General features: G+C 39.4%; 1 protein-coding gene across 1 annotated transcript in view; it reads left to right on the top strand.

Moving 5' to 3' along the window:
* svila (supervillin a) overlaps positions 1 to 27,378 on the top strand; it is a 231,578-nt gene that overhangs the window by 62,884 nt on the left and 141,316 nt on the right. Inside the window, exons 4-7 of the mRNA XM_078537730.1 lie at positions 8,732 to 8,789; positions 9,010 to 9,161; positions 13,592 to 14,264; positions 23,276 to 23,359. Of these exons, the coding sequence (XP_078393856.1) occupies positions 8,732 to 8,789; positions 9,010 to 9,161; positions 13,592 to 14,264; positions 23,276 to 23,359 (967 nt within the window). The remainder of the gene's footprint in view (positions 1 to 8,731; positions 8,790 to 9,009; positions 9,162 to 13,591; positions 14,265 to 23,275; positions 23,360 to 27,378) is intronic.

The following is a 27,378-nucleotide window of genomic DNA, read 5'->3' as shown; positions in this document are numbered from 1 at the left end:
AATTTCAGTCAATATGAGGTAGTCAAGTCAGGAGGTAATAGCAGGAACAGGGGTCATCAATAGATGGGCCGAGGCAGGGACCAAGATGGGCAATATTGCAGAAGTGGAAGCAGCCAGTCTTGATGATGGAGAGGATATGGGGTTGGAAGCTCAGTTCATGGTCAAATAGAATGCTGAGGTTGCAAACACTCTGGTTTAGCCTGAAATGGGGGCCGGCGAGGGGCATGGAATTGGTGACAAGGACATGGAACTTTTGACAGAAGCTGAAGATCATGGTTTCAATCTTCTCAATGTTTACTCGAAGGAAAGCTCTGCTCATCCAATACTAGATGTCCAACAGCAGAGAGACAAGTCAGAGGTATTGGAGGAGTTGAGAGAGGTGGTAGTGAAATAGGGCTGGGTACTGTCAGTGTACATGTGGAAAACTTTTGGATGATGCCATTCAGGAGCAGAATGTTGATGTAAAATAGTCCACCCTGATCCCACTTTGCTGCCCTTTCCTCGTACCTCTTTATATTCTTCTTACTTTTTAAAATGATATTGCATGAACCCTCAGTAGCCACTTTCCATGCCCTGAGAACCTCAGTGGGAAAAGATTCTTCTAACCTTCCCCTTCATAATTCCTAAATCAATGCCCCTCATTACTGATTTATCAGCCAGTAATATGTTTTGTCCCATGGAATAATGTACTAGGTTAAAAAAGCACTTCAGCGATTGGTGAGGTTAGAGCTTTTTAACTGCCTATTTCATTTTTGTCATCAAGCACATTTCTCCTCCCACATTCCAGCTCCATTTCTATTTTAGAAATTAAATGAATTTTTGAAACCTATATTCAAGGTCCCCTGTGAAAATGTTACTGGTTTCACTGGGTGTGAATTTATTACAGCACTTTGGCAATTATTCTACCTGTGAACTTTTCAATCAGCCTAGTGCATCAAAAGCAAGCCTTAAGAAGCTACAAAACAACAACTTATATAGCCCTTTAAGGCAATGAAGCATCCCGAGGTGCTTCACAAGAACATTATAAAAGAAAGTATGATACCGAGCCACATGAGGAGATATTAGGCAAATGACCAAAATCTTGATCAAAGAGGTAGGTTTTAAGAAGTGTCTTACAGGAGAAAAATGAGGTAGATAGGCAGAGAGACGCAGGGTGGGAATTCCAGAGCTTGATGCCTAGACAGTTAAAAGCATGGCCACCAATGGTGGAGTGATTATAATTGAGAATGCACAAGAGACCAGAATAGAGAAGCACGGATATCTCAGAGGGTCGTGGAGTTGGAAAAGATTATAGAGATAGGGAGGAACAAGGCATGGAGGGATTTGAAAACAATTTTAAAATCAAGTCATTGCTTGACTGGGAGCCAGTGTAGATCAACGAGCACAGAGGGATGGGGAAACAGAACTTGCTGCAAGTCACGGGCAGCAGTGTTTATGGAGCTTAGAATGTGGAGACCAGCCCAGAAGTGTGTTGGACTAGTCAAGTCTAGAAGGAATGAAGGCACGAATGAGGATTTCAGCAGCAGTTGAGCTGAGACAGGTGAAGTCGAGCGATTTTACGGAGATGGAAATAGTCAGTCTTAGAGAAGGCACGAATATGAGGTCAGAAGCCCATCTTGGATCAAATGTGACATCAAGGTTGCAAACTGGCTTATTCTCAGACTGTTGCCGAGAAGCAAGTCGGTAGCTAGGGATCGGAGTTTGGAGTGGCAACTGAAAGCAATGGTTTCGGTCTTCCAATCTTCAATTGGATCAAATTTCTGCTCATCCAGTACTCGATGCCAGAAAAGCAGCTGATAATTTAGCAATAGTGGAGGAGTTGAAAGAGTTGGGTGTGAGATAGAGCTAGTTGTCATTAACACGTGAAAACTAATGCCGTGCCTTTGGGTGATATCGCCAAAGGGCAGCGTGTGGATGAGAAATAGAATGGGGCCAAGGATTGATCTTTGGGGGACACCAGAAATAATGGTGCAGGAGCAGGAAGGGAAGCCATTGCAAGTGATTCTTTAGCAACAATTAGATAGGTAAGAATCTAAGCTATTTTGTTTTCATAAAAAGGTTATCATAAAATTCCAGAGTATATTTATCTTTTCCCCTCTTCTCCAGTGCAATAATTAAACTGTTCAGGATTTTGGAAACAAGGAGCTTATTAAAGCTTGAAATATGAGCTAATTCACTACATAATGCCATTGTATGACCAGAAACTGCGTGGAGATGATGCCAGATGACCTCTACAGTTAAAGCAGCATTTCTTAGGAAACCTGGGTTAACTTTGGATTTCCCAACCAACTTCTGAAATGCTTGTTTTAAGTATGAAGCAGATATTGAATTTCAATTTTGAATATGCTAAATATAAGAAATGTGACTTAAAAATTCTATACTCGTAGTAAACTAGTTTAAATGGTTTACAATTTGATTTATGCAAACAAGGATTTGAACATTATATAATAAGGATTCCAATTCGACCTGCCTCTCTGAATTGGTCCCATGTAATACGACACTCTCACTTTAGGAATTACTTTGTGGTAATGATAACAATCTTGTAGGTACCAACTTTACAATGCTTGTAATTATAGAAAGCCTCATGTAGGATAGCTATTTGCATCTACCATACAAAATTGACCAAGGATAGCATAGTTGAAGCATTTAGCACAAACAGCCAGTCAAAATACAGTTTGAAAATGGAGATTTTGAGCATTGCTGGCTAGGGCAGTATTTGTTTCTCATCCCTAATTGCCCTTGAGAAGATGGTGGTGAGCCATCTTCTTGAATCACTGTTCATTGTAGATACACCCACAATGCTGTTAGGGAGGCACTTCCAGAATTTTGACCCAGAGACAGTGAAGGAACGGCGATATAGTTCCAAGTCAGAATGGTGTGTGGCTTGGGGGGGAACTTGCAGGTGGTGGTGTTCCCACGTAGCTCTCTCCTTATCTTTCTAGGTGGTAGAGATTGCACGTTTAGGACATGCTGTCGAAGGAGGCTTGATGAGTTGCTGCAGTACACCTTGTAGATGGCACACACTTCTGCCACTGTGCATCGATGGTGGAGAGTGTATAGGGTGCCAAACAAGCAGACTGCTTTGTCTTGGATGGTGTTGAGTCTTTGGTAGTGTTGTAGCTGCACTCATCCAGGAAAATGGACAGTAATCTTGACTTGTACCTTGTAGATAATGGACAGGCTTTGGGGAGTCACGAGGTGAATTACTTGCTGCAGAATTTCCAGCCTCTGACCTGCTCTTGTAGCCATAGTATTTATATGGCTGGCCCAGTTAAGTTTCTGGTCAATAATAACCCCCAGGATGGTGATAGTGGTGGATTCAGCAAAGGTAATGATGTTGAATGTCAAGGTAACATGTTTAGATTCTCTCTTGTTGGAGATGATCATTGTCTGGCACTTGTGTGATGCATATGTTACTATCCACTTGTCAGCCCAAGCCTGGATGTTGACCAGGTCTTGCTGCATTTGGACATGGACTGCTTCAGTATCTGAGGAGTCGTGAATGGTGCTGAACGTTGTACAATCATCAGCAAATATTCTCATTTCTGACCTTATGTTGGAGGGAAGGCTATTGATGAAGCGCTGAAGATGGTTGGCCCTACAACACTGCCCTGCAGAACTGAACTCTGCAGCGATATCCTGGGTCTGAGATGATTTACCTCAAACAAACACAACCATCTTAGTATGACTGCAACCAGTGGAGAGTTTTTCCCCATTGACGTCAATTTTGCTAGGGCTCCTTGGTGAGACTGGGTCAAATGCTGCCTTGATGTCAAGAACAGTCACTCTCAACTCACTTCTTGAGTTCACCCGTTTTGTACGTGTTTGGACCGAGGCTAATAAGCTCAGGATCTGAGTGGCCTTTGTAGATCCCAAAATAGCATCATTGAGCAGTTATTGTTGTGTAACTGCCACTTGTTAGCACTGTTGACTTCCCTTTCCATCATTTTGCTGATGATCGAGAGTAGACTGATGGGGTGGTAATTGGCTGGGTTGGATTTGTGCTGCTTCTTGTGAATAGGCATACCTGGGCAATTTTCAGATTGTCAGGTTGATGCCAGTGTTATAGCTGTACTGAAACAGCATAGCTAGGGATGTGGCTAGTTCTGGAGCACAAGTCTTCAGTGCTACTGCCAGAATGTTGTCAGGGCCGATTATCTATGCAGTATCCAGTGCTTCCAGCAATTCCTTGATATCAGGTGGAGTGAATTGAATTGGCTGAAGACTGGCATCTGTGATGCTGGGGATCTCCAGAGGAGGCCGAGCTGGGTCATCCAGCATCAGCCTTGCCTTTTACACTGATGTGCTCCCCCATTATTGAGGATGAGGACATTTGTGGAGCCTCCTCCTCCAGTTGGTGGTTGTTCACCCCCATTCATGACTGGATGCAGCAGAACTGCAGAGCTTAGATCTGATCAGTTGTTTGTGGGATCACTCAGCTGCCACTCTTTGGCATGCAAGTAGTCCTGTGTTGTAGCTTCACTACATTGATACCTCATTTTTAGGTATGCTTGGTGCTGCTTCTAGGATGCCTCCCATAATCTTTATTGAATCGTTGATTCCTTGGCTTGATGGTAATGGTAGAGTGCATGATATGCCAGGCCATATGATTAAAGATTGTGGTTGAATACAATTCTGCTGCTGCTGATGGCCCCTCATGGATGCCCAGTTTTGAGTTGCTAGATCTTGTTTGGTATCTATCCCATTCATCACATGGCAGTGCCACACAACACCGTGGAGAGGATCCTCAATGTGAAGATGAAACTTCCTCTCCAGAAGGACTGTGTGGTGGTTACTTCTACCAATACTTTCATGGACGTTTCACCTACAACAGGTACATGGTAAGGGTGAAGTCAAGTAAGTTTTTCCGTCTTGTTAGTTCCCTCACCAGAGGTCTAGAAGCTCTGCCCTTCAGGACTCGGCCAGTGCGATCAGCAGCGGTACTACCGAGCTACTATTGGTGTTGGACATTGAAGCCCCCCCACTAGAGTACATTCTGTGCCTTTGCCACCCTCAGTGCTTCTTCCAGTTGATGTTCAACATGGAAGGATACTGATTCATCAGCTGAAGGGGTAGTGGGAGCAGGGGTGGTGGTAGGTGGTAATCAGCAGGATGTTTCTTTGCCAATGTTTGACTCAATGCCATGAGACTTCATGAGTTCTGAGTCAATGTTGAGGACTCCCAGGGCAACTCTGCCTTGACTACATATCACTGTGCATACCCAGGACATCCCTGTGATGGTGGTGTATGAGTATGACATACTGTGAGTATGACTATGTCAGGCTGTTGCTTGACTAGTATGTCCTAATTTTGCCACGAGTCCCTACATGTTAGTTAGGAGGGCTTTGCAGGGTCAACAGGGTAGGTGCGCGATTGTTGTTCTGTTGCTTGGGCCAATGCTGGGTGGTCTGTCCAGTTTCATTCCTTATTGACTTTTCTGTAGTGGTTTTGTACAACTGGGTGGCTTGCTAGGGCATTTCAGAGGGCATTTAAGAGTAAACCACATTGCCATGTGTCTGGACTGGCATGTAGGTCAGACCAGTAAGGACAGCAGATTTCCCTCTCTAAAGGATATTTTGTGAACCAGGAGGTTTTCATGACAATCGATCATTTCACGGTCACCATTACTGGGACTAGCTTTTAATTCTAGGTTTCTTAATTAATTGAATTTAAATTACACCAGCTGCCGTGGTGGAATTTAAAGCCATGTCCTCCAAGCATTAGCCTGGGCCTCTGGATGACCCGTCCAGTGGCATTACCACGATGCCACCACCTCCCCCAAATTACCAAGCTGGTAGAAAATAATTTAAGGGAAGAGAAATAGAGAGCAAGTAATATCATAAATCTGCTTTTTCCCTCCCAAGCTGTCGAGTGGTATCAATTTTTCAGAAATGTTGCACATATGTGCTTTCTCAAATATGTTCTTGGATTACTGTACTTAATTCACGATGAAAAGAGCTGACAGCTGGGGTCTTGCATTTTTTCCAAATACGGTTTGCATAACAGCGCAACATGAAATACTGTGACAAGGACAGATTTCACTCTGAATTGCCCTTGGCTATTGAGAACACAAAGATTTGGATAAATAATATTAGAGTATGACCAAAAGATTACTAATTTACCTACAACCTATTGAATGCTCCAGCAAGAAGCTATTAATTCATTTTAAAATACCTCTGTACACTAGACAGGAGTTCAGAGTGGAGCAGTTGCACAAATTAGAAAACAACAAAAACTTGGATTTGTATAAATTTTCCTTGCGTGGAAAGGACATTTCATAGAAATTTACCGATTAGCAAGTAATAAGGATATGGAATGACAGAGGTACAAAATAGATTGAAGTGGAGTTTAGGCGTAGGGCTGAGAGCAATTGGAAAGAGAAATCACTAGTAACTGTGAAAAAGTGTTTCGCAAAGGAGTTTCAAAGGGTATGGGAATGACGGTTGAAGACCAGCCAGCACCACTGCTATCAAAGAAGATTTGGAGTAAGAAGGAAATTAATGTCAGAGGAATGAAAATAACAAACAGGGGTGTAGGGCTGCAGGAATCCAGGGAGTAGGGCAACATGAGGCCATGTGTACATTTGGTAAGGGCTGTGGTAATGGAATTGTAAGTCATCAAATGGGTAAGGGCATTGCAGCGTTCTGGATGAATTATAGTTCTTAGATGTTGGAAGTGAGAAGGTCAGCTAGGAGAGCTTTAGAAAAGCTTATCTTGAGGTGAGCAATGCCTAAAACCATTCTTTTGGACAGATACAGAATGTTGTAATATAGTTGTAGGAACTCTGAGATTCTTAACACAAACTTCCATGTGTATTCTAAGTGTCAGCATCCCTTATGGAGTTTCCCACTCAACTCAATAATGTTTATTTGATGTTGATGGAAGGGGAATATAACATTCTAGCAATAGCAAGTATGGACTTTGCAAAGCACTGAAGTTGTCAGTGATGATCAGTAGGGACCCTGCTTTGCAAAGCCAAGACTTAGCAATCCTTATTTGCAGGTGGGTAGGCATTCTAGAGCTTTCAGGCAAAAGAACATTTGTCATCCCTTGACCATTCTTAATGCCATCATCCATGGAAAAAGGAACATAGCCATTTAAAACAAGAATAGAGCCAGGTGTAATTTCCTGAGCTACCTTGTGAAGATATTGCCGTCATTGGCATTTATCTTTTACCTAAGTAAGAAGGTTTTGGGTTCAAGCTGCACTCCAGAGAGTTGAGCACATAATCTAGGTCGGCACTTCAGTACTGCACTGAGGGAATGCTGCACTGTCAGCTGCCATCTTTTATATTAGATGTTAAACTTTCAGCCCTCTCAGGAGGATATAAAAGATGCCATAATAGTGTTTGAAGAATACTCGAGTTCTGCCAGTGCCCTAGCCAATGTTTATCCCTCAGCCAACACTTAAGAAAACGAACGATTTAAGAAAACAATTAGTTCATTAATGTTTGTCGGACCTTGCTATGTGCAAATTGGCAGCCACGTTTCCCAAATTACAACAGTGACAACACTTCAGAAGTATTTAATTGGTTGTAATGCTTGTTGGAGCAATGTGAGATTGTTAAAGGCACTATATAAATGCAAGTTTGTTCTTTCTATGTACACATTTCCTTTATTTCAAGAACTTTGAACCTGTTCAACAGCTCACAAGAGGGCTAATTTCTCATAGATACTGTACTGGAGGCTGCATAAATATTTGGGACTATTCATGTACCTATGAGCATTAAGGGAATTGTGTGGGGGCAGAAAATTTTGAATAATACAAGTCAACTAACTTTGTTCTGATTGTTCACTAGATAGGTGTTATTAAAAAGTTGCCATGGCTTCCCAACCAGTAAAGATTTCATGAACATTCCTACTAGTCTGCATTCTTTTGGAGTGCATTAGCTTATTAAAGTACAACAGCCAGGATAATAGTTATTTCCTCCAACAGCACTTGGAAGAGCAGGTCACTTGCACAGTGGAAACTTGTAGTAATTTTATCATCAACCGTTTGTTGGAAATGTTTAACTTTCCTGTGTCAAGCAAGTGATGAGGCTTCTAAACTAATTGTGCTTTTTGATATTTGACCCAGTTTATTCAGCAAGTGGTATTCAGCTACTTAATGCACAGATGTGACACCTGACTGTCCCTGAGAGTAGAAATAGCAGAAATGAGCCTGGCACTGGAAATCAGTGACCTTACTGGAACTTGAGAAATTTTCAGTTTGAAACTGAACTTCTGGTCTTCTGAAGAGCTGTTTTGAAGCAACTTTTCTGGCGACAGTATAGGTTTCTTTCTCAAGGTCCTCCTGGATCTCCTGTAGTATTATAATAAACACAGGGTAGTCTGTGGATGGAGTGAAGATTTAGGGCAAGCTGGTAAGAGGAAATATTTGATATTTTCAGTGAAGGAAAGGATTTGAGGTGCAATAAGGTTCTATTTTCAGAATGTTTGAGAGACTGTTTTAAATATTTGGACTTGCTTTTATATTACTCATAAAATGATGAAGCATACATAGATATTTGTTTTGCAGGAGCAGCCTTAAGAGTAAATACAATTAAGAGGATTAAGATCAATCTGAATTATATACTTGTTTAATAAATGGGACCACTTTCCTGGAATAATCTTGTTTACTTTACAGTTGTGATGACTGAAAGGCATTATGTGTACTAACCAAAATGTTCATGAAGGTCTCATGTGGGAGGGTCTTGCATTCTGACATGCTTTTACGTATTACTATTTCTTAGTTTCAGAACTTCGAAAACTTTTTGAAGCTGGCCAAAAATCCACTGTGGAAATGAACAGGTATTGAGGGAATTTTAATAATGTTTAAGTTTGGATGGAATAACTAAAATGCCAATAAATGGGTTACACTTTAACTTGTAAGTAAATGCACTGTTGGTATCATTGAGCAGTTTAGAGTGTTTCTGCATTCCACAAATTTTCTTTGTGGATTATTTTCTGATATTGTTTTAATAGGCTATGGCTTTTTCAATGTTTTCAATTCTCAAACTATTATGTGCAGGAAAGAAAGAATTGCAAGACGCTTGGAAGGAATTGGAAGTGACACACAGCCAGTGCTGTTACAGAATTGTCGTGAATTAGTTACTCATCGCCTACTAGAAGAAGATACTCCTAGATACACACGAGCTTCTGATGCTTGCAGTCCACCCCTAGGTAAGGAGGTTTTTATATTTGCGTCCAATGGGATTCTTCACTGAAAACATTTCCAGCTTGTATAGAAACTCTAAAATTTCCCGTTGAAGATGATGGAGTAATTTTAGTTATCGAATTTGAAAACTGCAAAACATTTTTTTTAAAAAGGTACAAGCATCTTCTTTCCAGTCTTATGGTAAATGATAAAAATAGCCTTCCCTTCTATCCTCCTAGAACTTTATATGTTTCTGAAGTAAATTATGAATGACCCTTAATTGATGTCAAAACTGGTGTATGGATCATGTACTTGTGGAAGTGTTGCCAACTTTACAAACAAGTTACCGCTGATTGATTAGCTGTGCTAACTGAAGTAAGGTGATAAACCATCTTTGGTTTTGTCTTTAATAAAGTAAGATGATAAAATATGCTGAGCATGTTATAATTGGTCTCTTCAATAAGTCTGGAACCACAAAGGGCGGTAGAAGTTTGCAACACTCTTCTGCAAATGTCAGTTGATGCTAGATCAGTTGTTAGTTTTATATCTGAAATTGATAGATCTTTGGTTAAACAAAGGTATTAAGAGATATGGGTAAAGGTGGGTACATGGAGTTAGGTCACAGATCAGCTACAATCTCATTGAATGGGCACAACAGAGTCGATGGTTTAAATGGCTTACTCTTGTTGCTATGCTCCCAACATTAGAATTGAAACAGAATGCCTTTTTATGCTTTTAATAATCTTGAGATTCCTTTGTTCTAAGGCCCAATTTCAAATAAACATTGCTCATAAATCCAATTATAACTGGAGTAGCTTAAGAAAGGGTTAATAATAAGTACACTGAAGGGGAAAAGTATTCTGAAATAGTAAGTTCAAGAGGGGGTATGAGACATGTACCTGGGCAGGTTAAGGAGAAGGATACAGAAGAATAAATACAATGAAAAAATGTACTAATCAGCATCAAGTTTACCACTTTTACATGCCAATATGTGAGGCATTAGAAAATAAATCAGGGGATCTAAAGATATTTAAGAGAAACATGGCACTGTAGTGTTGGTGGAAACTTCACTTATAACATTTACAGGAAATAAAGGGAAATGGGCGGCCTTATTAATTAAGGATACCATTATAGCTGTAGAAGAGAAAGTTTTATTGACCCAGTTGGAAGCCTCAGTTTTAACCTACGCACTCGATGGGAATAGGACGGGTTGGGGTTGACATCCCTCTTGCACACTGCCAAATTTTATTCTCCATTGAAGCCAGTGGAGTGTAAAATGAGGCAGGCTGTACATTGGGCATCTGACCCATTGTGTGAGTTAGGATAAAATGCAGGCTGGAATATATTATGGATCACTGAATAGAAAGATGGATGTCCAGAATGAAAATTGTAGGCAGTTTAGAGAGATTTTCCAGTAGTAATGGTAATTTTAGAGGTGTTAAACTACACTGAAATAGACTGGGATAAGACAGATGTTTGTGGTCATAATGGAGCGGACTTCTTGGAATACAATGTTAACCGAGGTAGATGTATAAATAACTATAAGGGAGCTCAATAGGGATGTTCATGAGTCACTGCTGGAGATGAGCATTCAAAAGGACACATTATTAAAGTTAATGGACCCAAAACATTATTTAAAAGCTCACCAGGCCCAGGCAGAATGCATCCTAGACTAAAATTCTGAAAGAGGCTGAGAAAGAATCATTAGAGCCACTGACCATAATTTTTCCAAAAGTCTTTGAAAACAGAGACAGAGCACTGCAGGATGCTACATATTACATTCCTGCTGAGAACAGGAGGAAAATTGACCGGATAAGACATTTGTGGATACATGGAAAGAGCACAGTGAAATTTCACAGGTTTGAAATGTTGTAGTTCTGAAGAAAGACTCAAAAAAACAAAAACCCAAAACTCTTTTCTGGAACAGAAGGTTAAGGGGTTGAACAAATGTTGTTATGATCAGGTGAGGAGGGGTCTGATGGCTCCCCTCTTTGCCCTCTCCTTGTTTGACTGCAATAGGTTTTTTGTTTGAAAAGAATATTTGCCAATTCATTGAGTACTCAACTATTGATGCACTGTGATCATAAAAAAACCAATAGGACGGATTTTCTTGAGTTTACCAAGAAATGAGGTTAGTTTTATTATACTTAAACTGATCTAAGTAAAATAAAATACACACTGACTTACATGCGTGCACACAAAAATACAGATTACAGAATGGGTGAGGATAGGTTGGGCAAATTAAAGTCCATAAAATACAGTAAAAGAGTATACAGTTTGTAGGTAAGTGACTCAGCTGGCTTCATGCTGAATTCGATTGCCTTGATGCTTCCGATTTAAAGATGTGGATAACTGAGTTGGTTGTTCTTCAGGAGACAAAGCTGTGGGTTGAGTTCTTTCTTTAAAATCTCTGTCTGCTGTATCTGGAGTCATCAATAGCAGACAGGGCCCAAAGCTTGTGGAGAGAGAGGGGCAGGCAGTCACTTAATTTCTCAGCTGCTTGTACAGTTCTGCAGGGAAAGCTTAAAATGCACAAAGTGGGTAGCTTTCCTTTCTTTTTAGTTTCTGGCAAATTCACACCTCTTTGTGCACTACTGCCACCTACTATATCGGAGGAAGACATGCAACACAATAAAAAAACAAATTCTGTGCGCTAATCCTGTGAAGTATAAAAAAGACAATATGACTTTATAAATACCCCAATATCCAAATCTAACTGCTAAAATACTAGCCACTGTATCACACTCTATGCCCTTCTGATGTAAATAAGGCTGCATAGTTCCCCTTTCAGCTGCAAAGTTAGTTGTGTAATAAAACATGTTCCACCAATTGCAGGAATCCTTCCCCACACTCCTGACACAAACCATCAACATGTTTCCCTATTAAATACAGAGATTTATTTAACCCACAGTGCCCAATCCTAATCCTGCTCATAATCACCTCATCCCTTCTACACTTCCCAATGAATTCACATTGTTTTGAATCTGATCTAAATATCTTCTTTTCTCATCCATATCTCACTTTTGTTGCCATGATGCATACAGTTTATCCTTAATAATATTTAATTTCCATCCTCCCTAATGAAATCTCAGTATATGGAATCAAGTGATTCATAGAACTTTTAGCCAACGAATCTGCTGCCTCATTCCGTACTACACCTTTATGTGCTGGCATCCATAAAAAACCCACAACAATACCCAACTATTGTATATTATACAATAAATGAAAAATTTCAAAAAATAAAATCATTCAGAAAAACAAGATTGGATACAGACCAATGCTGAAGAGGGTGGCTTTCATGTGACCTCTCTTCTCCAACTGCTAGTAATGCAAATATAATCATATATTCCAATTGTACTTGATTAATTCATGTCTGGAAAGCTATCTTAAACCAGGGTCCCATTGTCCAAGCAATTAGCCTTTAATGGTCCATCTCCAACAGTTGAATACCTCAGGTGATTAATATAGGTGCGTTGTTAATGAGGCAGGAGATGTGGAGTCTTTCACACTCTTCAGGGTGTCATTGTCTTTGGATAGTTTTGCAGACTTGCTGTCTTCATCCCAATGGGATTGGAATGGGGAAGGTATAATAATGAAAATTAGGTGGCCATCTGGACTGTGAGCTGAAGTCACTTTTTGTCTTTTTTAGTGTTTTTAAAAAGTCTTTCTTAAAAGTTCAATTTCATGTTTCCAGCTGGTGGATTAAATATCATTTTTTGGCATAAGGCACATCTTCATGACAATATTTTCAAAATTATGAAAGGCTTTGAGAGGGAAACAGTGAAATATTTCCACTCATTAGTGAAACAATAACAAGGGGATAGAGATTGAGGATTATCGCTAGAAGGAAAGTTTGAATTATATTTCCGCAAACAAAATCATTAGAATGCTTTACCATAAGGAACTATTGAGGCAGAGCCCGTAACATCACTCATAGTAAATAACTTGAAAAGAAAGAACATAAAAGAATCCAGGGAAATGTTTCAATATAGGTAGCCCCAGATGAAGAGTTTTGCTCGGCCATATATTCAATGGGACGAGTGGCTGCCTCCTGTGCTGTAATTTCGATAATCCTATTTTGAGTACTGTACTGTATTTGATCAGAGTAACAGTGTAAATGTATTGGTGTTTACTTTTCTTCACCCTGCTGCCCTTCATTTAAATAAAAGTGTTGGACTTTACCAAGCTGTTGCAGGGAGTAATTATATTTTGGTATGCATCCACAGTTTCATTTAAAGTGATTTATGTAATCAGTTATGGGGATGTAGAGGTCAGGCATCTCTCCACAATGGAAGAATTGGAGGGAGTGTTGTCCCAAAACACAATTGTGACCATTTACAAAGCACTATTGTAGGGAGCCCACAGCCATCCTGGCTTGCATGACTGAAATGGTATGTGGAGGTCACAGAAGGAAAGAAAAGGAAAATTTTAACAAATTAAATGTCCTTTTTTCCAGTTAGGAGATCAAATAAGGAGGGCTTGGAGCATCATCTGACTGAAGATTCTCCTTCAGAAAGGCAATCAAGACCTAGATGTCGAGGAGAGATTAAGCACATGGATACCGAGTCTCCTTATGTTGTTGGCATGGACACCGAAGCTTTAGATGCGAAAGCAGAGAGAATAGCAAAATACAAGGCTGAAAGAAGGAGACAGCTGGCTGAGAAATATGGAATTGCCTTGGAGTCTGAACCAGATATTGCAGCCAAACACCCAAGAGCACGAAAAGAGATTGATCTAACTGAAAAAGTGCCATCACAATCGGAAAAAGATTATAACAGCGACTTGATTAAACTGCACAGTTCCAGGGATGCAATGGTTAGGGAACCACAGACTCTAGCAACTTGTGAACCTAAAGAAAGTTTCTCACCGGATGGAAATGATTTCACAGAGAGAGAAACTTTATTGAACAAAGAAAATCACAAAAAAGTCCTTGAGACAAGTGCCAAAGGAAGAATTTTGGACCAGGCATATGTTCAAGAAACTCCTGAAAACTTCAAGGATTCCACTGTGAATGATGTGCCAGACTCCCCACCATCATCTCAGAGAGTTTCACTTACGTCACCAAAGCAGTTCTCAGAATCGTTTAGTTCAGTTAGTGAGCAATCCCAAAATTTGCAGAATAAACAAGGGTAAGAATACATTTATGAAATATACTTAACTTAAATTATTCAAAGTTTTTTGTTTTTAACTCAAATTATCTTGTTTTAATCAGGTCACAGGTAATCTGAATTTGCTTGACTACAGCCTCTCAGATGTATTAACCATTGCTATGTGCACATTTCTATGCTCAGATTTGATATTTTACTGACTCCCTGATGGGTGATTATTTTTTGGCATAAATGTGTAATTAATTGGCTCAGTTAATTACTAGTCATAAGATTTAAAAGTAAACTTCTATTAATGTACTTCAAATGCTCTAGAATATTTCTATTACATTTCAAAGGGTTGCATCATTTTCCTAACAGTAGCAGTGTTGCCAAAATGTCAATGTCCACATTTAAGGTAAAGTTTTCAATGTAAGGTTGCATTCTGTTGTTTTCAAATGAATATTCTGGATTTTTTGCTAGACGCAAGAGCTCTGTGCTCAATATTCTTCTAATTTGTCCTTGATAACTTAAATCATCCATTTTAAACAGAGCATTTGTGTCTTATATGATTGCTTATCAGTTGTGTTTGGGAGAATATGATCAAATTTTGTTTAGTTCACCAAGAGGACTATAGATTTGTTGCAACTAGCTGTCATTTTGGTAAAATCCCAGTCAGTGTGCTTGGTTCATTAATTTCAAGCTTAATATTCCGTGTTACTTTTTCCTGTTGCTGGCGCAATGCTATTTAGATTCAGTTCAGTCTATTTTTAATAGAATTAGAGGAAGTCTAGTTATCTGACGGCAATTGTCCCTGTGTGTGTATGTTTGGGATTTTAACCATGCCAACAATTAATTTGGCACTTTTCTGCAGAATGATCGGCATAGTAAAATTTCCATCTACGTTTTCATTATCTAATTTAACTTACTTCATTGACTTCTTACTCAAATTATAAGCAAGATGTCAAGGCTAAAGGTCAACTGCACAAATTGCCCGATATCTCCATGCATCTTCAAAGTTCTAAGTCTCTTTGAATACATATTTAACGTAGATATTTAATGTTAATGAAATTAAAATATACTGTAGTAAGGAAAATATTTGTTGCCTCTTTTACTCTAGGTATTATATATAGTTAACATTGATCCAGGCCTGTTATTTATTTCCCACTCTTGTCCTGTCTGTCTCTTTCTTTCTTTGTATCTCCTTCTGCCATTGCCCTTATCATAAAGTCCAAATACTGTGTACTTTGCACTATCTTATATCTAATGCTTTTTAGCATTAATTCCTCATCTCCCCTTCCACTTTGACTTTCACTTCGAACTCATCCCCTGGACTTTCACCAGAGACCAAGCTTACAATCACTATGTACCAAAAAGGGGCAATCTCCTTACAGATCTTTAGCTTGCTACACTTCCCTCATGCTTCAAAAAATTTATAAAATCCTTATTCTTTCAAATACATGTTTGGTTACCTCCCATCCTGGCATAATCCTCAAAAGTTACAGTATGTAAATTCCCTATTCTAAGAAAAAATAAAAAGAATTTACATCTAAATAACAGCTGTCTCAAGCTTCCCAGAGCTCTTCACATAACAATAAATTATTTTGAAGTGTGGATGAACTTGGCAGTCATGTCTGTTAAGTTTTCGTAAATGCTTGTTTTCCAAGAACAAATTAAACTTGTGATGATTGCTGGTGACCATGAATGACAAGAGCCCTTAAATATCGAAACACCACAGTGGAGAAAGCTGCATTGCACATCCCCAGTTTAATGCGCATTCCAGCTACATTAATAGATTTCTCAATAGTTTCCCAAATTCAGAACAACATTCTTTTTAATCCTGCCCCTTTAGGTTTACAGTAACATGTAGTTGCTGGCAATGCTTTTACTCAGTTGCTTGAGAACAAAACCATTGAAAGTAGAACAATTGCATTTCCTGATCCATAAAATCCAAATCATTGCAGGGATTTTTGTCAAAGCTTGGATTGTTTTGACAGGTTATAGTCCACAAACCTCTCTGAACATTGAATCTTTGCCAACTTTAATTTCAAAAAAATCTACAATAATAGTTTCTTGGAATTTTGTTGATTGTTGCGCGTGTGGATGTAACAATAGTGTAATTTGCATGGTGGAGCATGGAGTAGGAACTTGGATTTGAATTTCAAACTTAAGTGGCATCAAAGCAGTAGGTCCTTGCACCAACCAAACAACAGCCATTTGGAAAAGAAATTTCTTATTATTTACAGGAGTTTTGAATAAATCAACACATGTCTTACCCTCCTGGCTTATTGCCAGGTGGAGAGTGGAAAGGAAATTATTGACAGAAATGTTAGTTGAAGACTATTTGTTGTTGAGCGTCAAGCATTTTGCAGGCTGATCAAGAACAAAGGTTAATGCAATTAGTCTTTTTATTCTATGGTACACTCTATTCTGATGTGTTGGAAACTGAATCCAGTGTACTTTGTGCCTGTACTAGTATGGAGCATAGAAATTAACAGCACAGACTGAGACCATGAGGTCCATTGTGCCTGTGCTCTAGTTTTGATAGCACAAGCTTGCAAAAGTAATCAAGCTTACAATGTTCTCTCCCCAGAGCTTGTATCTTTCTCTGTTTATCCAGTTTTCCTCAAAAGATGCAATGCTTTCTGTCTATGCCACTCCCTATGGCAAAACATTCCATGCTGTACAACTTGCTGCATAAGGACATTTCTCCTAGTCCTCCCCTCTTTTAAATTGATGACCCCTCATAAATGACACCACAGACAGGGGAAAGTGGTTCCCTATGAGAATTGAAACCCAGTAACATCTTCAATTACATTAGTTCATGAACCTTAACATATTGGCTCTGTATTCTCAGACTTAGTCACATTTGGAATCTGGCAATTCTTCTAAATTTCTTAATTTTTCCATCTTTAGTTGGCTTTCCTCCACAGTGCATCACCTATGCCAGAGCAACCAACTGCCTGTCTTTACCATTGCTGCTTTGAAGTCACCACTAGAAGAGAGTGGAAGGATAGCCTGGCATAAAGTCAGAATGTGAAAGATAGATGTTTGAAACTGATATTTCAGGCATGATATAGTTAATGAAAAATACTGTGACCTTCAGCCTGGGGGAGCCGTTCTTAATCTGGGTTAGCCAATTAAAGTGGGTTTAATGAATTTCTCTTGACTCCCGTGGAAGCATGGTTGAATCATTGGTTATCCATCTTTAAGACTTCCACAGGCACAGAATATGTTTAAATTCTGCTTAGCCTGCTACCTTGTGCAATTTATCTCAGCATTTTTAAAAATTCTTTAAACTTGGAGAACTTCCTGAGGTATAGTTGTTCTCTTCCCTCTCTGAACTTTCTCAATGCCTGCCACAGAAAGTGTGCTTGCTTGGTAATCTCTCAAAATGTATTTAACAGTGGTTCCTGAGGGGAAATAACCTGTTAAAGTTACTGCGCTCATACAGTGGGATTAAAATGAGCAGCTAGTTTCTTTTTTCTCTTTCTGGCCAGCACAGACACGATGGGCTGAATGGCCTCTTTCTGCACCGTAACTTTTCTATGGCTCTACAGATTTTCAGAGGAGCTGCAAACTGGCAAGGACTCATTTTCAAGGAATTCAATGGGAATAATTGAAAGCAGAATGCTATATCCTACCATTGCTAATACGTAGTTTTTCTTCCTTCATATTAAAGTATTCTGATTCTATAGAAATTATATTTCACTGTTACCTAAATGTCTTGCTTCACCCTTCACAGGCATATTTGCACATCCTTCACGTCGGCGATGATTTGTAAAGTCTAAATTTTGTTGATAACATTTGGCATAGAGTGAAATGTGTGGAATCATTAGAATCTACATATTATTTGAAAATAAGAGGGAATGTGATTTTTTTCTCTCTCCATTCCCCAACAGTTCAAAAATACTCTAATGACAACTGGCATTTTGGCCCTTATGATATTGGTGTATTAACTTATGCATGATCCTTTGTTCTACGGTGCTTTTCATAAGACTTGAGACTTATCACTTTCAAAGGTGCAGAATATATTTCAATTTTGCATAGACATTCAGTTTTATGCAGGTTTATCTCAACATTTTTTTCCCCTTTTTTTGTTTCATCTTCATCATTTCTTATGGCAGCCTAAGAACCCATTGCAAGATAATATAAAACTGCCAGTTCAAATGGCTGAACAATAATGTAATCAAAATAGAAACAGAAAATTCTGGAAACACTGCTTAGGTCAGGCAGCATCTAAGGAAAGAAAGAGGTAGGGTAAACGTTTTAGGCTTGACCATTTGTCCAAATCCTATCTTCCTCTCTCCACAGGTGCTGAATGACCTGCTGAGTGTTCCTAACATTTTCTGTTTTTAATTTCAGATTTCTAGCACCTGCAGTACCTCATATTTTGAATAATTCTATTAAAACATTTTCTAACCCTGGATTGCTTTTATTCAGCTTCTTCCATGGGTTCCAATGACTTTGGAATTTTTATTTGTTCCAACCTGGAGAAATTTTATGGAAAAAAGAAAACATCTTTTGAGCATCTCAAAGGAGTAGTAAAGCCTTTTTAGAAGAAAGCATACCTATTGCTCCATTGCCTATCTCTTTTGTCTCTATGACCACTTTCCAAATTTCTTTAAAGGTGATCTAGGCTAGTGCCCCTTTAAATAAACTTTCCTCCGATGTGTAGCATGGGCTCCCCGGGAAACTGGGTCTGACAATGTGCAACTGATCAACTACAATTGCTACCTACTTTTATTATGGTAAATCTGGCAAAGTAGCAGGATTGCTGCATAAAATTGTTGCAAGGTGTTTGAAGAATCCTAATTGTGCCTTTACTATTGTTAATCCAAAATTGAGAAATTTTGTGGTTTTATGACTATTGTATAATTTTGTGTTCAGAATTCTGACTACCAGTGCACTCAGCCATGTGAACGGACATAACTCGGCACAGGGCCCGACTCCCTATATCTAGAAATGCCTACATAATACAGAGGTACCCATGGCGAAGTACACTCCTAACAATTTCCCAACATGTGTAGAATACAGTCCAGTCCAGTCCAGTTTAATTATTAATGGAGAGTTAAATGAGCCTTACTGCTAGGTACCTAGTATAAGAATAAGGTTTATATCATTTTTAAAGAAGTATGTCCAAATCAGAGGTCAATGGATTTCTAAATACCAATGACATCAAGGGATGTGGGGATAGTGCAGGAAGATGGCATTGAGATAGATCATCAGCCATGATCTAATTAAATGGCTGAGCAGACTTGAGGGCTGAATGGCCGACTCCTGCTCCTATGTTCTTATGTTCCCATAAAATATTTACATTGTAAAAAAGTATACCACTATGGGCAGAGTTTTACAGACCCTCGCCAGCAGGTTTGAAGGTGGTGGGGCTCATAAAATGCAGTGAGTGGTGTGCCTGCTGCCTACCCACTCCCAACCTGTCACCCTTTTTATGGACAAGCTGGAGGGGTCGAGCGGCCCGACCGCCCACCCTTGGGCCTATTGAGGCTCTTGAATGGCCAATTAATGACCAGTCAAGAAACTAATCTCGCCCCCACCGATATTTTACCTGTGGTTTGGGGGGAGGCCCATGTCAAGCAGGTAGCCAGGCAGCTCTAGCTGCGCTGGTAGGTGTCGGGTAAGTGGGGGTGGGTGGGTGGAGGGAACCTTCTTTTGGAGGACCCTTGTGCCCATCGAAGGTGCACCCCTGAGGTCATACCTCGATATGAGGGTTTAAAACTTCCCCACTAGCTCCGTCAGCCTCTCAAACCCTACCCTCCAGTCCTCTTGTTTGGGCTTGCCAGCCAGACTCCGCTGATACCCAGACTTGCCTTCAGCTTGGCCTTCATTAACTCTTCTTCCGTAATCTCAGCCGTGGCCACAGTTCGAACCTGGCATTGCTGGGGCTACAGAGCTGCCAGCCATCCGATTGGTGGGAACCTCCTCCCCAGACGGGGGCGAAAGTCTCGCCCTTAGCCAATTAACAACCCTCTGAACATTAAATGGCTGCGGGGTAGCCAGTATCTGTGGGGATGTGTTACCTGCTGACTCCTCGGGTGGCAGGGCCAGAAACCCCGCCATGTGAAAAACCCTGCCCCATGTGTAGGTCACACAGGAGAGTGTCTTGATTTGGTATGGGGAAAGCAGCTAATTGTGATAGATGTAGGGATTCTTGAAGGGGCCAAATACATGAATAATACATTTTTAGCATTATACTTCAGGGCTACGTGCATAGTATGATAAAATAAGGGTATTTACAAAGTCAGGATTGCTCTGTTTTTAGGTAATTACAATACCTTGTCATTAATGCAGCATCCAAAATTTCCCCCAATAAATTACTATAGTGATGTCCAACATCAGTGCTGTTTGTTAACAATAGTGGTTTCTATTAGGATTTTTGATTTTGAGTTCAGGAAGCCTTTTTTAGTGAAGAGATGTTTTGTCACGTAATTTTCATCCTCCAGATGTTTTATTTTGCACTGTAGAGAACTTTCTGTATCTCGTCGTTAAACCTCTTCCTCCTCCTGACATCTTCATATCTCTGCTTCTTTAAAGCTAGTTAAAAGGAGGTACCTGAAAGTCGACCAGGGTAACTAGTGTGGACCTGTTGTACAACAACAACTTCCATTTACATAGCAGCCTTTAATGTTATGAAATGCCCACGGCTTCACGGGAGCATTTATCAAACAAAATTTGACACCAACCCACGTAAGGAGCTTTTAGAGCAGATGACCAAAAGCTAACCACAAGTAGGTTTTATGAAGTGTATGATAGAGGAAAGTGAGGTGGCGAAGAGGAGAAATTTTAGGAAGGGAATTCCAAAGCTTAAATCCTCGTCAACTCCCTGGAGTGCCCTTCCTAACAGGGCTGTGGGTGTCCCTACATCACATGGACTGCAGCAGTTCGTGAAGTTGGCTCACCACCGCCACCTCAAGGGAAATTAGAGACGGGCAATAAATACCGGCCTAGCCAACGGCACCCACACACAAACCTACCTACGAACATTCGAATTAGGAGCAGGAGTAGGCCGTTCAGCCCCTCAAGCCTGCTCCACCATTTGATGAGATCATTGCTGATCTGATCATGGCCTCAACTCTACTTTCCTGTCTATCTGCTATAACCTTTAATCTGCTATAACCTTGTTAATTAAGGATCTATCTAACTCAGCCTTAAAAACATTCAATGATGCTGCCTCCACTGCTCTCTGGGGAAAAGAATGACCCTTTGAGAGGAAAGAATTCTCCTCGTCTGTCTTAAATGGGAGACCCCTTACTTTTAAGCTGTGTCCCCTAATTCTAGTACCTCCCACAAGGGGAAACATTCTGTCGGCATCCACCCTGTAAAGTTTCCTCAGGATCTAATATATTTCAATAAGATCACCTCTCATTTTTCTAAATTCCAATGGATACAAACCTGTCCGACCTTTCCTCATAAGGTAGCCCCTTCATCCCAGGAATCAGTTGAGTGTACCTTCTCTAAAGTGCTTCTAATGCAATTATATACTTAAGTAAGGAGACCAAAATTTTACATAATACTCCAGATGTGGTTTCACCAAGGCCCTGTACAGCTGCAGTAAAACTTCCCTACTTTTATACTGCATTTCCCTCATAATAAATGCCAATATTCCATTTGCCTTCTTAATCACTTGCTGCAGCTGCATACCAACCTTTTGTGATTCATGTACCAGGGCATCCAGATCCCTCTGTACTGCAGAGTTCAGCAATCTCTCTCTATTTAAATAAGATATTGGTTTTTCTATTCTTCCTGCCAAAGTGGACAAGTTCACCTTTTCCCACATTACACTTCATCTGCCAAATTTTTACTCACTCACTTAACCTATCTATATCCCTTTGCAGATTCCTTACGTCCTCAACTTACTTTCCTATCTATCTTTGTGCCATCAGTAAATTTAGCAACCATACATTACATCCCTTCATCCAAGTCATTGATAAATTGATATTTTCACAACTGTGAAAGAATATTAAAATCAAGATGCACAAGAGGACAGAGTTGGAGAAACGCAGACACCTCAGAGTGTTGTAAGGCTGGGTGATGTTACAGAGAAAGGGATGTACATGAATAGCCTAGGATGGCTGCTAATTTTTTCCTCCTAATGGTGAACAATCTGGCTTCTGATTATGACCACAAGGTCATGAAAGTTGCATAGAACTTGAAACATCAAAATACTTTTTGACAAGTACAGTTCTTTATATGTTTTGTAATAAGGAATTGTAGAGTGCAACTTATTTTTTGACTTTTTTGAGTGCAGCCATCATAATGGGGCTTACTGTTTTCATAGGTGCAGAATGTAGATATATTTCATTCTACTACATGTGTAGGTTTATCTCAGTTTTTTTTGTCCTTTTTACATAACTTATTTATTCCACATCCAGAGCAGTTACATCAACCTCAGGGCCTTGTCAGTTCAACAAAGTCGATCAATAATTTGTGTAAGCACTTTTTTCCAATCCAAAATTGCATTTTAACATAAAATTGGCTTAAATGATATCCAAAAATGTCTCTTTACTTTCTATGAATAATTGTCTCCTGATGTTCATGGGTTGTTAAGTAGCTTGGTTTTAATTTAATGGTTCATTTGCAAGTTGCCTGCGCAAGCAAGGATGGAATCAGGCAAGTTGTGATGGTCATGAGTCAAATAACCTAAGTCACTGCCTATCTCACACCTGAAAATGGTAACATGGGTGAGACACTAGAGAGCTGCAGGTACCTGTGGAAAATCACTCCAGCAAGTGTACAAAACTCAGGAGAGGAAAGATGTTTGGCAGGTTGGGTGAAAATGCTACAGATGCCATTATGATTTGGCTTCTACTTCTGCAACAGAAGAACCCTGCATCACTTTTACAGTAAGTTTAAAAAATATATATATATTTAAGATAAAAACTTGGTAGAAAATGCACAAGAAATTTCTGCAAGCTTTGGTAACTTCATAATGGGTAATTATACCCAAAGGAAAAAATAGTACCAATGGTGTGGAATCCTTAGGCGCTGGATCATGGCAGCAAATTGATTCTGGCTGTCTCTGCTATATTTCCATATAGCAATGCAATGAAAGTAAAGAATGAATGGTTTCTACAGAGAGATTCCAATGGCGAGACACCTTCTCTGATCAACTGGCCTTCCAGGTACTGTGGAATGTGACTTTTTTTTGTCATTTTCAGATCATTCCTAATTACGCATTTTAACAACGTTTTCCATATTGCTCATCAGATCATTGTTTTCTCCATGTTGGCCAGCATTTTATGTGGTTTAACATCTTTCCTGTTTGAAAGATTTATCTTGGAGCTTCACATACTAAAATCATTGTTCATTTTTGTGTACCTCCTTAATTAATTTGTTGGATTTTGGTTGTGCATGACTAATCCTTTCTTGGACTTCAAACAACACAAATATGTGATTCAGTTCCTAGTCACACATTAACCATTCATCGAAACCCTCCCTTGTGATGTTTTGTCTGATTGTTGCTGCAAAATCCATAGTGCTCTTCAGATGCCAGCATAAACCAAGGAGTTAGTCACGTGATGGATGGAGAAACAGCTCAATCAATAGTTTTTAATAAGCATTCACTAAACTTTAAACTACAAACCTAGACCAAATTGATGCTGGATTTGTTTTCAATACTATGTTCAGATGCAAGTAATGGAATTGCCATGATTACTGTTAACTAATCTGAGGCTATTTTGGTCACGTATAGGGACACAGAATACTCCATAGAGATAGAAAAGACAAACTGGTGAGGTATAACCTTTTGTGTGAAGGAGAATTCAATTAAAACTGATATGGATCTGCTTCAGGTGTGACTAAGCTAGAATCCTTTTGGATATGGATGAAAGACATGGTAAGAAGGAAAATAATTCTGGTCACCTGTTGTAGACCACCAGGGTCAGGGAGATTGATTGGATGATACACATTGTAATCAAAAAAGGGAAGTATGTACACAAACAAATGCAGTTGTTAGAATCATAGAATAGAATCACAGAATGGTTACAGCACAAGAGGCTGTTATGTGGCCCTTCATGTCCATGCCAGCTTCTCTGCAAGAGCAACTCAGCTAGTTCCACTCCCTCATTCTTTCCCCTTAGACCTGCAATTTTTTTCTCTTCAGGTAATTATTAAATTTTCTGTTGAAGGCAACGATTGAATATGCCTCCTCCACAGTCTCGGGCAATGCATTCCATTTCCTAACCACATGGCATAAAATGTTTCTCCTTACGTCGCCTTTGGTCCTTTTGCCATTCACCTTAAATTGGCATTCTCTGGTTCTTAACCGTTCCAATGGGAACAGTTTCTATCTTTCTACTCTGTCTAGACCCCTCTTGATTTTGATAACCTCAATCAACCTTCCTCTCAACATTCTCCCTTCTAAGGAGAACAACACAAGCTTCTCCAATCTAGTGGTGGTTTCAGTTTACCAGGCATAGGTTATAAAATCTATAAAGTGTGCTACAAGAATAAATAAGTGACCCTACATAGAACATTAGATGAATTAAATAATAAATCAAGGATCACAAGCAGTGATGCTATTGTAGTCGATATTAAGTTACAACCAGGAGATCAAAAATCGGGTCAGAGTCAGCATACACCATCAACATTGACCCAGGAGCTTCATTCAGTTTAGAAAGGCAGATTGAGGAATTTGCTTAGGAGGCAGCACTGGACAGTAGTGTTGGAGGGGAAAAGCAATGCATTATATAGCACAAAGGGAAATCTGTGACTAAGGAAGAAGGCTACAAAGAGCAAAAAACACAGTAGTTGGGGAATAAGGACAACAATGAAATTATTTCTAAAGTAGAAAGCTATAGGTAGCATAGTGCACTTAGTTTAAAAAAAAAGCGCAAGGTAAAGGAGATCAAGGAACTGGTCAGAAGACCTAAAGCATAAAATACAATTAGGATATCAGACAATATTTAAAATAAAAATTAAGCATTTTTATGAATATATTTGCAGCGAGAAAGTTATAAAAGGAAGAGGTGGAGCAATTGAAAGTTCCCATGGTTGACATGCTATCAAGTGACCAAAATTAGAATATATGCTAAACAAATTCTTCTGTCTCCATAGGTGACCACATTGACACCCCAGTAATAAAGGCAAATTTCAGGGCAAGGTGGTAGGGACAGTGAAAGTACCAAAGGATTTAGAAATTTCAGATAAGGCAGTCAATGACAGTCTAGGGACTAAAGCCAAGGTACAAGACCCAGTGGACTTCATACAAGAGATTTAAAGAAGTGGTTACCAAAATCAGTTGCTTCTTTGTTGATATCTCTAGAAAATCATTAGAAACAGAAGGGTGCCCAAGGGTTGGGAATGTGGCTATTATAGTACCAGTCTTTAAATGATGCCCAAGCATTTGGAGGCTGTGAAGAAAAGGGCAACCAAACTAACCCAAGGCCCCAATATTTGTTATGAGGGCCTTTATATCTGCAGCCAGGAATGTCCTGTTGAATTTTATCAGCAGGACTTCATTAGCATTTTTAATTCCATCTCCTGCCCATGTGTATTCACAAACCTAAAGGGAATAGTAAAATTGAACTCTGTTTGAGATTGCTGCAATTTCTAAAACCTGAAACAAGGGCTAAAGTTTAGAAGGGAAGGTACAGAGACAACTTAACTATTATATACCAAATCAGTACAGGTAGTTTGTGGGCTAGATTGTGTAAAAATATTAAAGGAGGCTTGTATAGTGTTATGACGTGGCAGGTGATATGTGCCAGGTGGACCAAATCCACAAAGGTAACTTGGCCACGCTATCACAATAGTTTTGCAATTTGTATTTAATATGAGAAGATTTGGGCACTGAATTCAGAAGTAATGAGTCCACTAACACCGTTAGGGATTTTAAAAACTAAATTAAAACATTTATTAACAAAAGAAAAGATTTCAAGCTCATTCCTAAGATTACGGTTACATAATATCATAACAAATTCCAAAATTTCTAATTAAACTGACTCCCAACTACACACCCCTTTTAAGGCAACAGTCCAAAACAGATTTTAAATTTAAATAGCAAGCCAGAAAATTTACCACAGCACCCCCTCGACAGTGGAATTCCAGAGGCTTTTCTCCAACTTTAGTTACAGGACACAGCAGACTTTTGCAAACATGGCTGGACGCTTCCCTGAGGCTGTTTTACACACACCTTTTAATTCTTATATGTCCCCACAACATCACCTTCCTTCCCTCTTTATGTATGTTTCTCTCTCTTTAACCTGTAAATTCCATTGTTCTACGTGTCTTTGGAAATGCATTTTTCCCATAATATAAAAATCTTTCATGTTGCCAATATGGTCAGTGTCTTTTGGGAAAAATAAACATAATAACCTTGCCCTATTTATCTTGTTGGTTGTAAACATTCTACCATCCCTTTGAAACCCAAACAGCTCCTTCACTTATCTAAAAATGCAAACTTCCTTCACACCCCACATGCTAAGACCTCATCCATGTTTACTCATTAGCATTCCAAATGCCTTTTACCCCTAACTTCTTTTGATAATTTCAAGCTTGCAGCCTATCTGATCCTAATTTAATCACACAGAGAGAACCATCTACACTCACACCCATAAACCTACTTTACAATAAACCACAATAATATTATGAAACTTATTATAGTTTTGTGACAAATATTTGAGGAAGTGAGCAATTGAAGTTACGATTTTAGGATTGATAGATATCAAAAACTCTACAGGCAGAGGTTTGAGATAATAAAGTTTAGGTTTGCACCACATAACCAACACCCTGCCATCTTAACCTACCTGAAATCAGGTACAGGGATGGGAGCTTATCTTAAATTGCTTATGTTATTTTTTCTTTGGACTGACGGAAGGCTGCAAAAGTTGCCGACAAGCCGAATCTTAGCCACAGAATGCCTGGACAAGTGTTTCTTTTTACTTTGCAAAGATTCCTTGTGAGTCAGGAAGAACATGAGTGCTTCTTTTAGACCAACAAACACCTTCCTTGCCCCTGGCCTCACCTGTAACCTTCATCATGAACTTATAGCCTCCACCTTTCCACTTAACTTGAATGGGACCCTTTTTTAAAGCGACTGATTTGATTATTGGCACAATTAAGAACATTGATCTGTCCTTTTGTGCTAACTGGTTCAATATATCATATATAAAGTTGACATACGCGAAACTTGGAATAAATG

This window comes from Cetorhinus maximus, chromosome 3 (genome assembly GCF_964194155.1).
Source record: "Cetorhinus maximus chromosome 3, sCetMax3.hap1.1, whole genome shotgun sequence".
Taxonomy (NCBI): Eukaryota; Metazoa; Chordata; class Chondrichthyes; order Lamniformes; family Cetorhinidae; genus Cetorhinus; species Cetorhinus maximus.
This window is presented reverse-complemented; position numbering and strand designations above follow the sequence as displayed.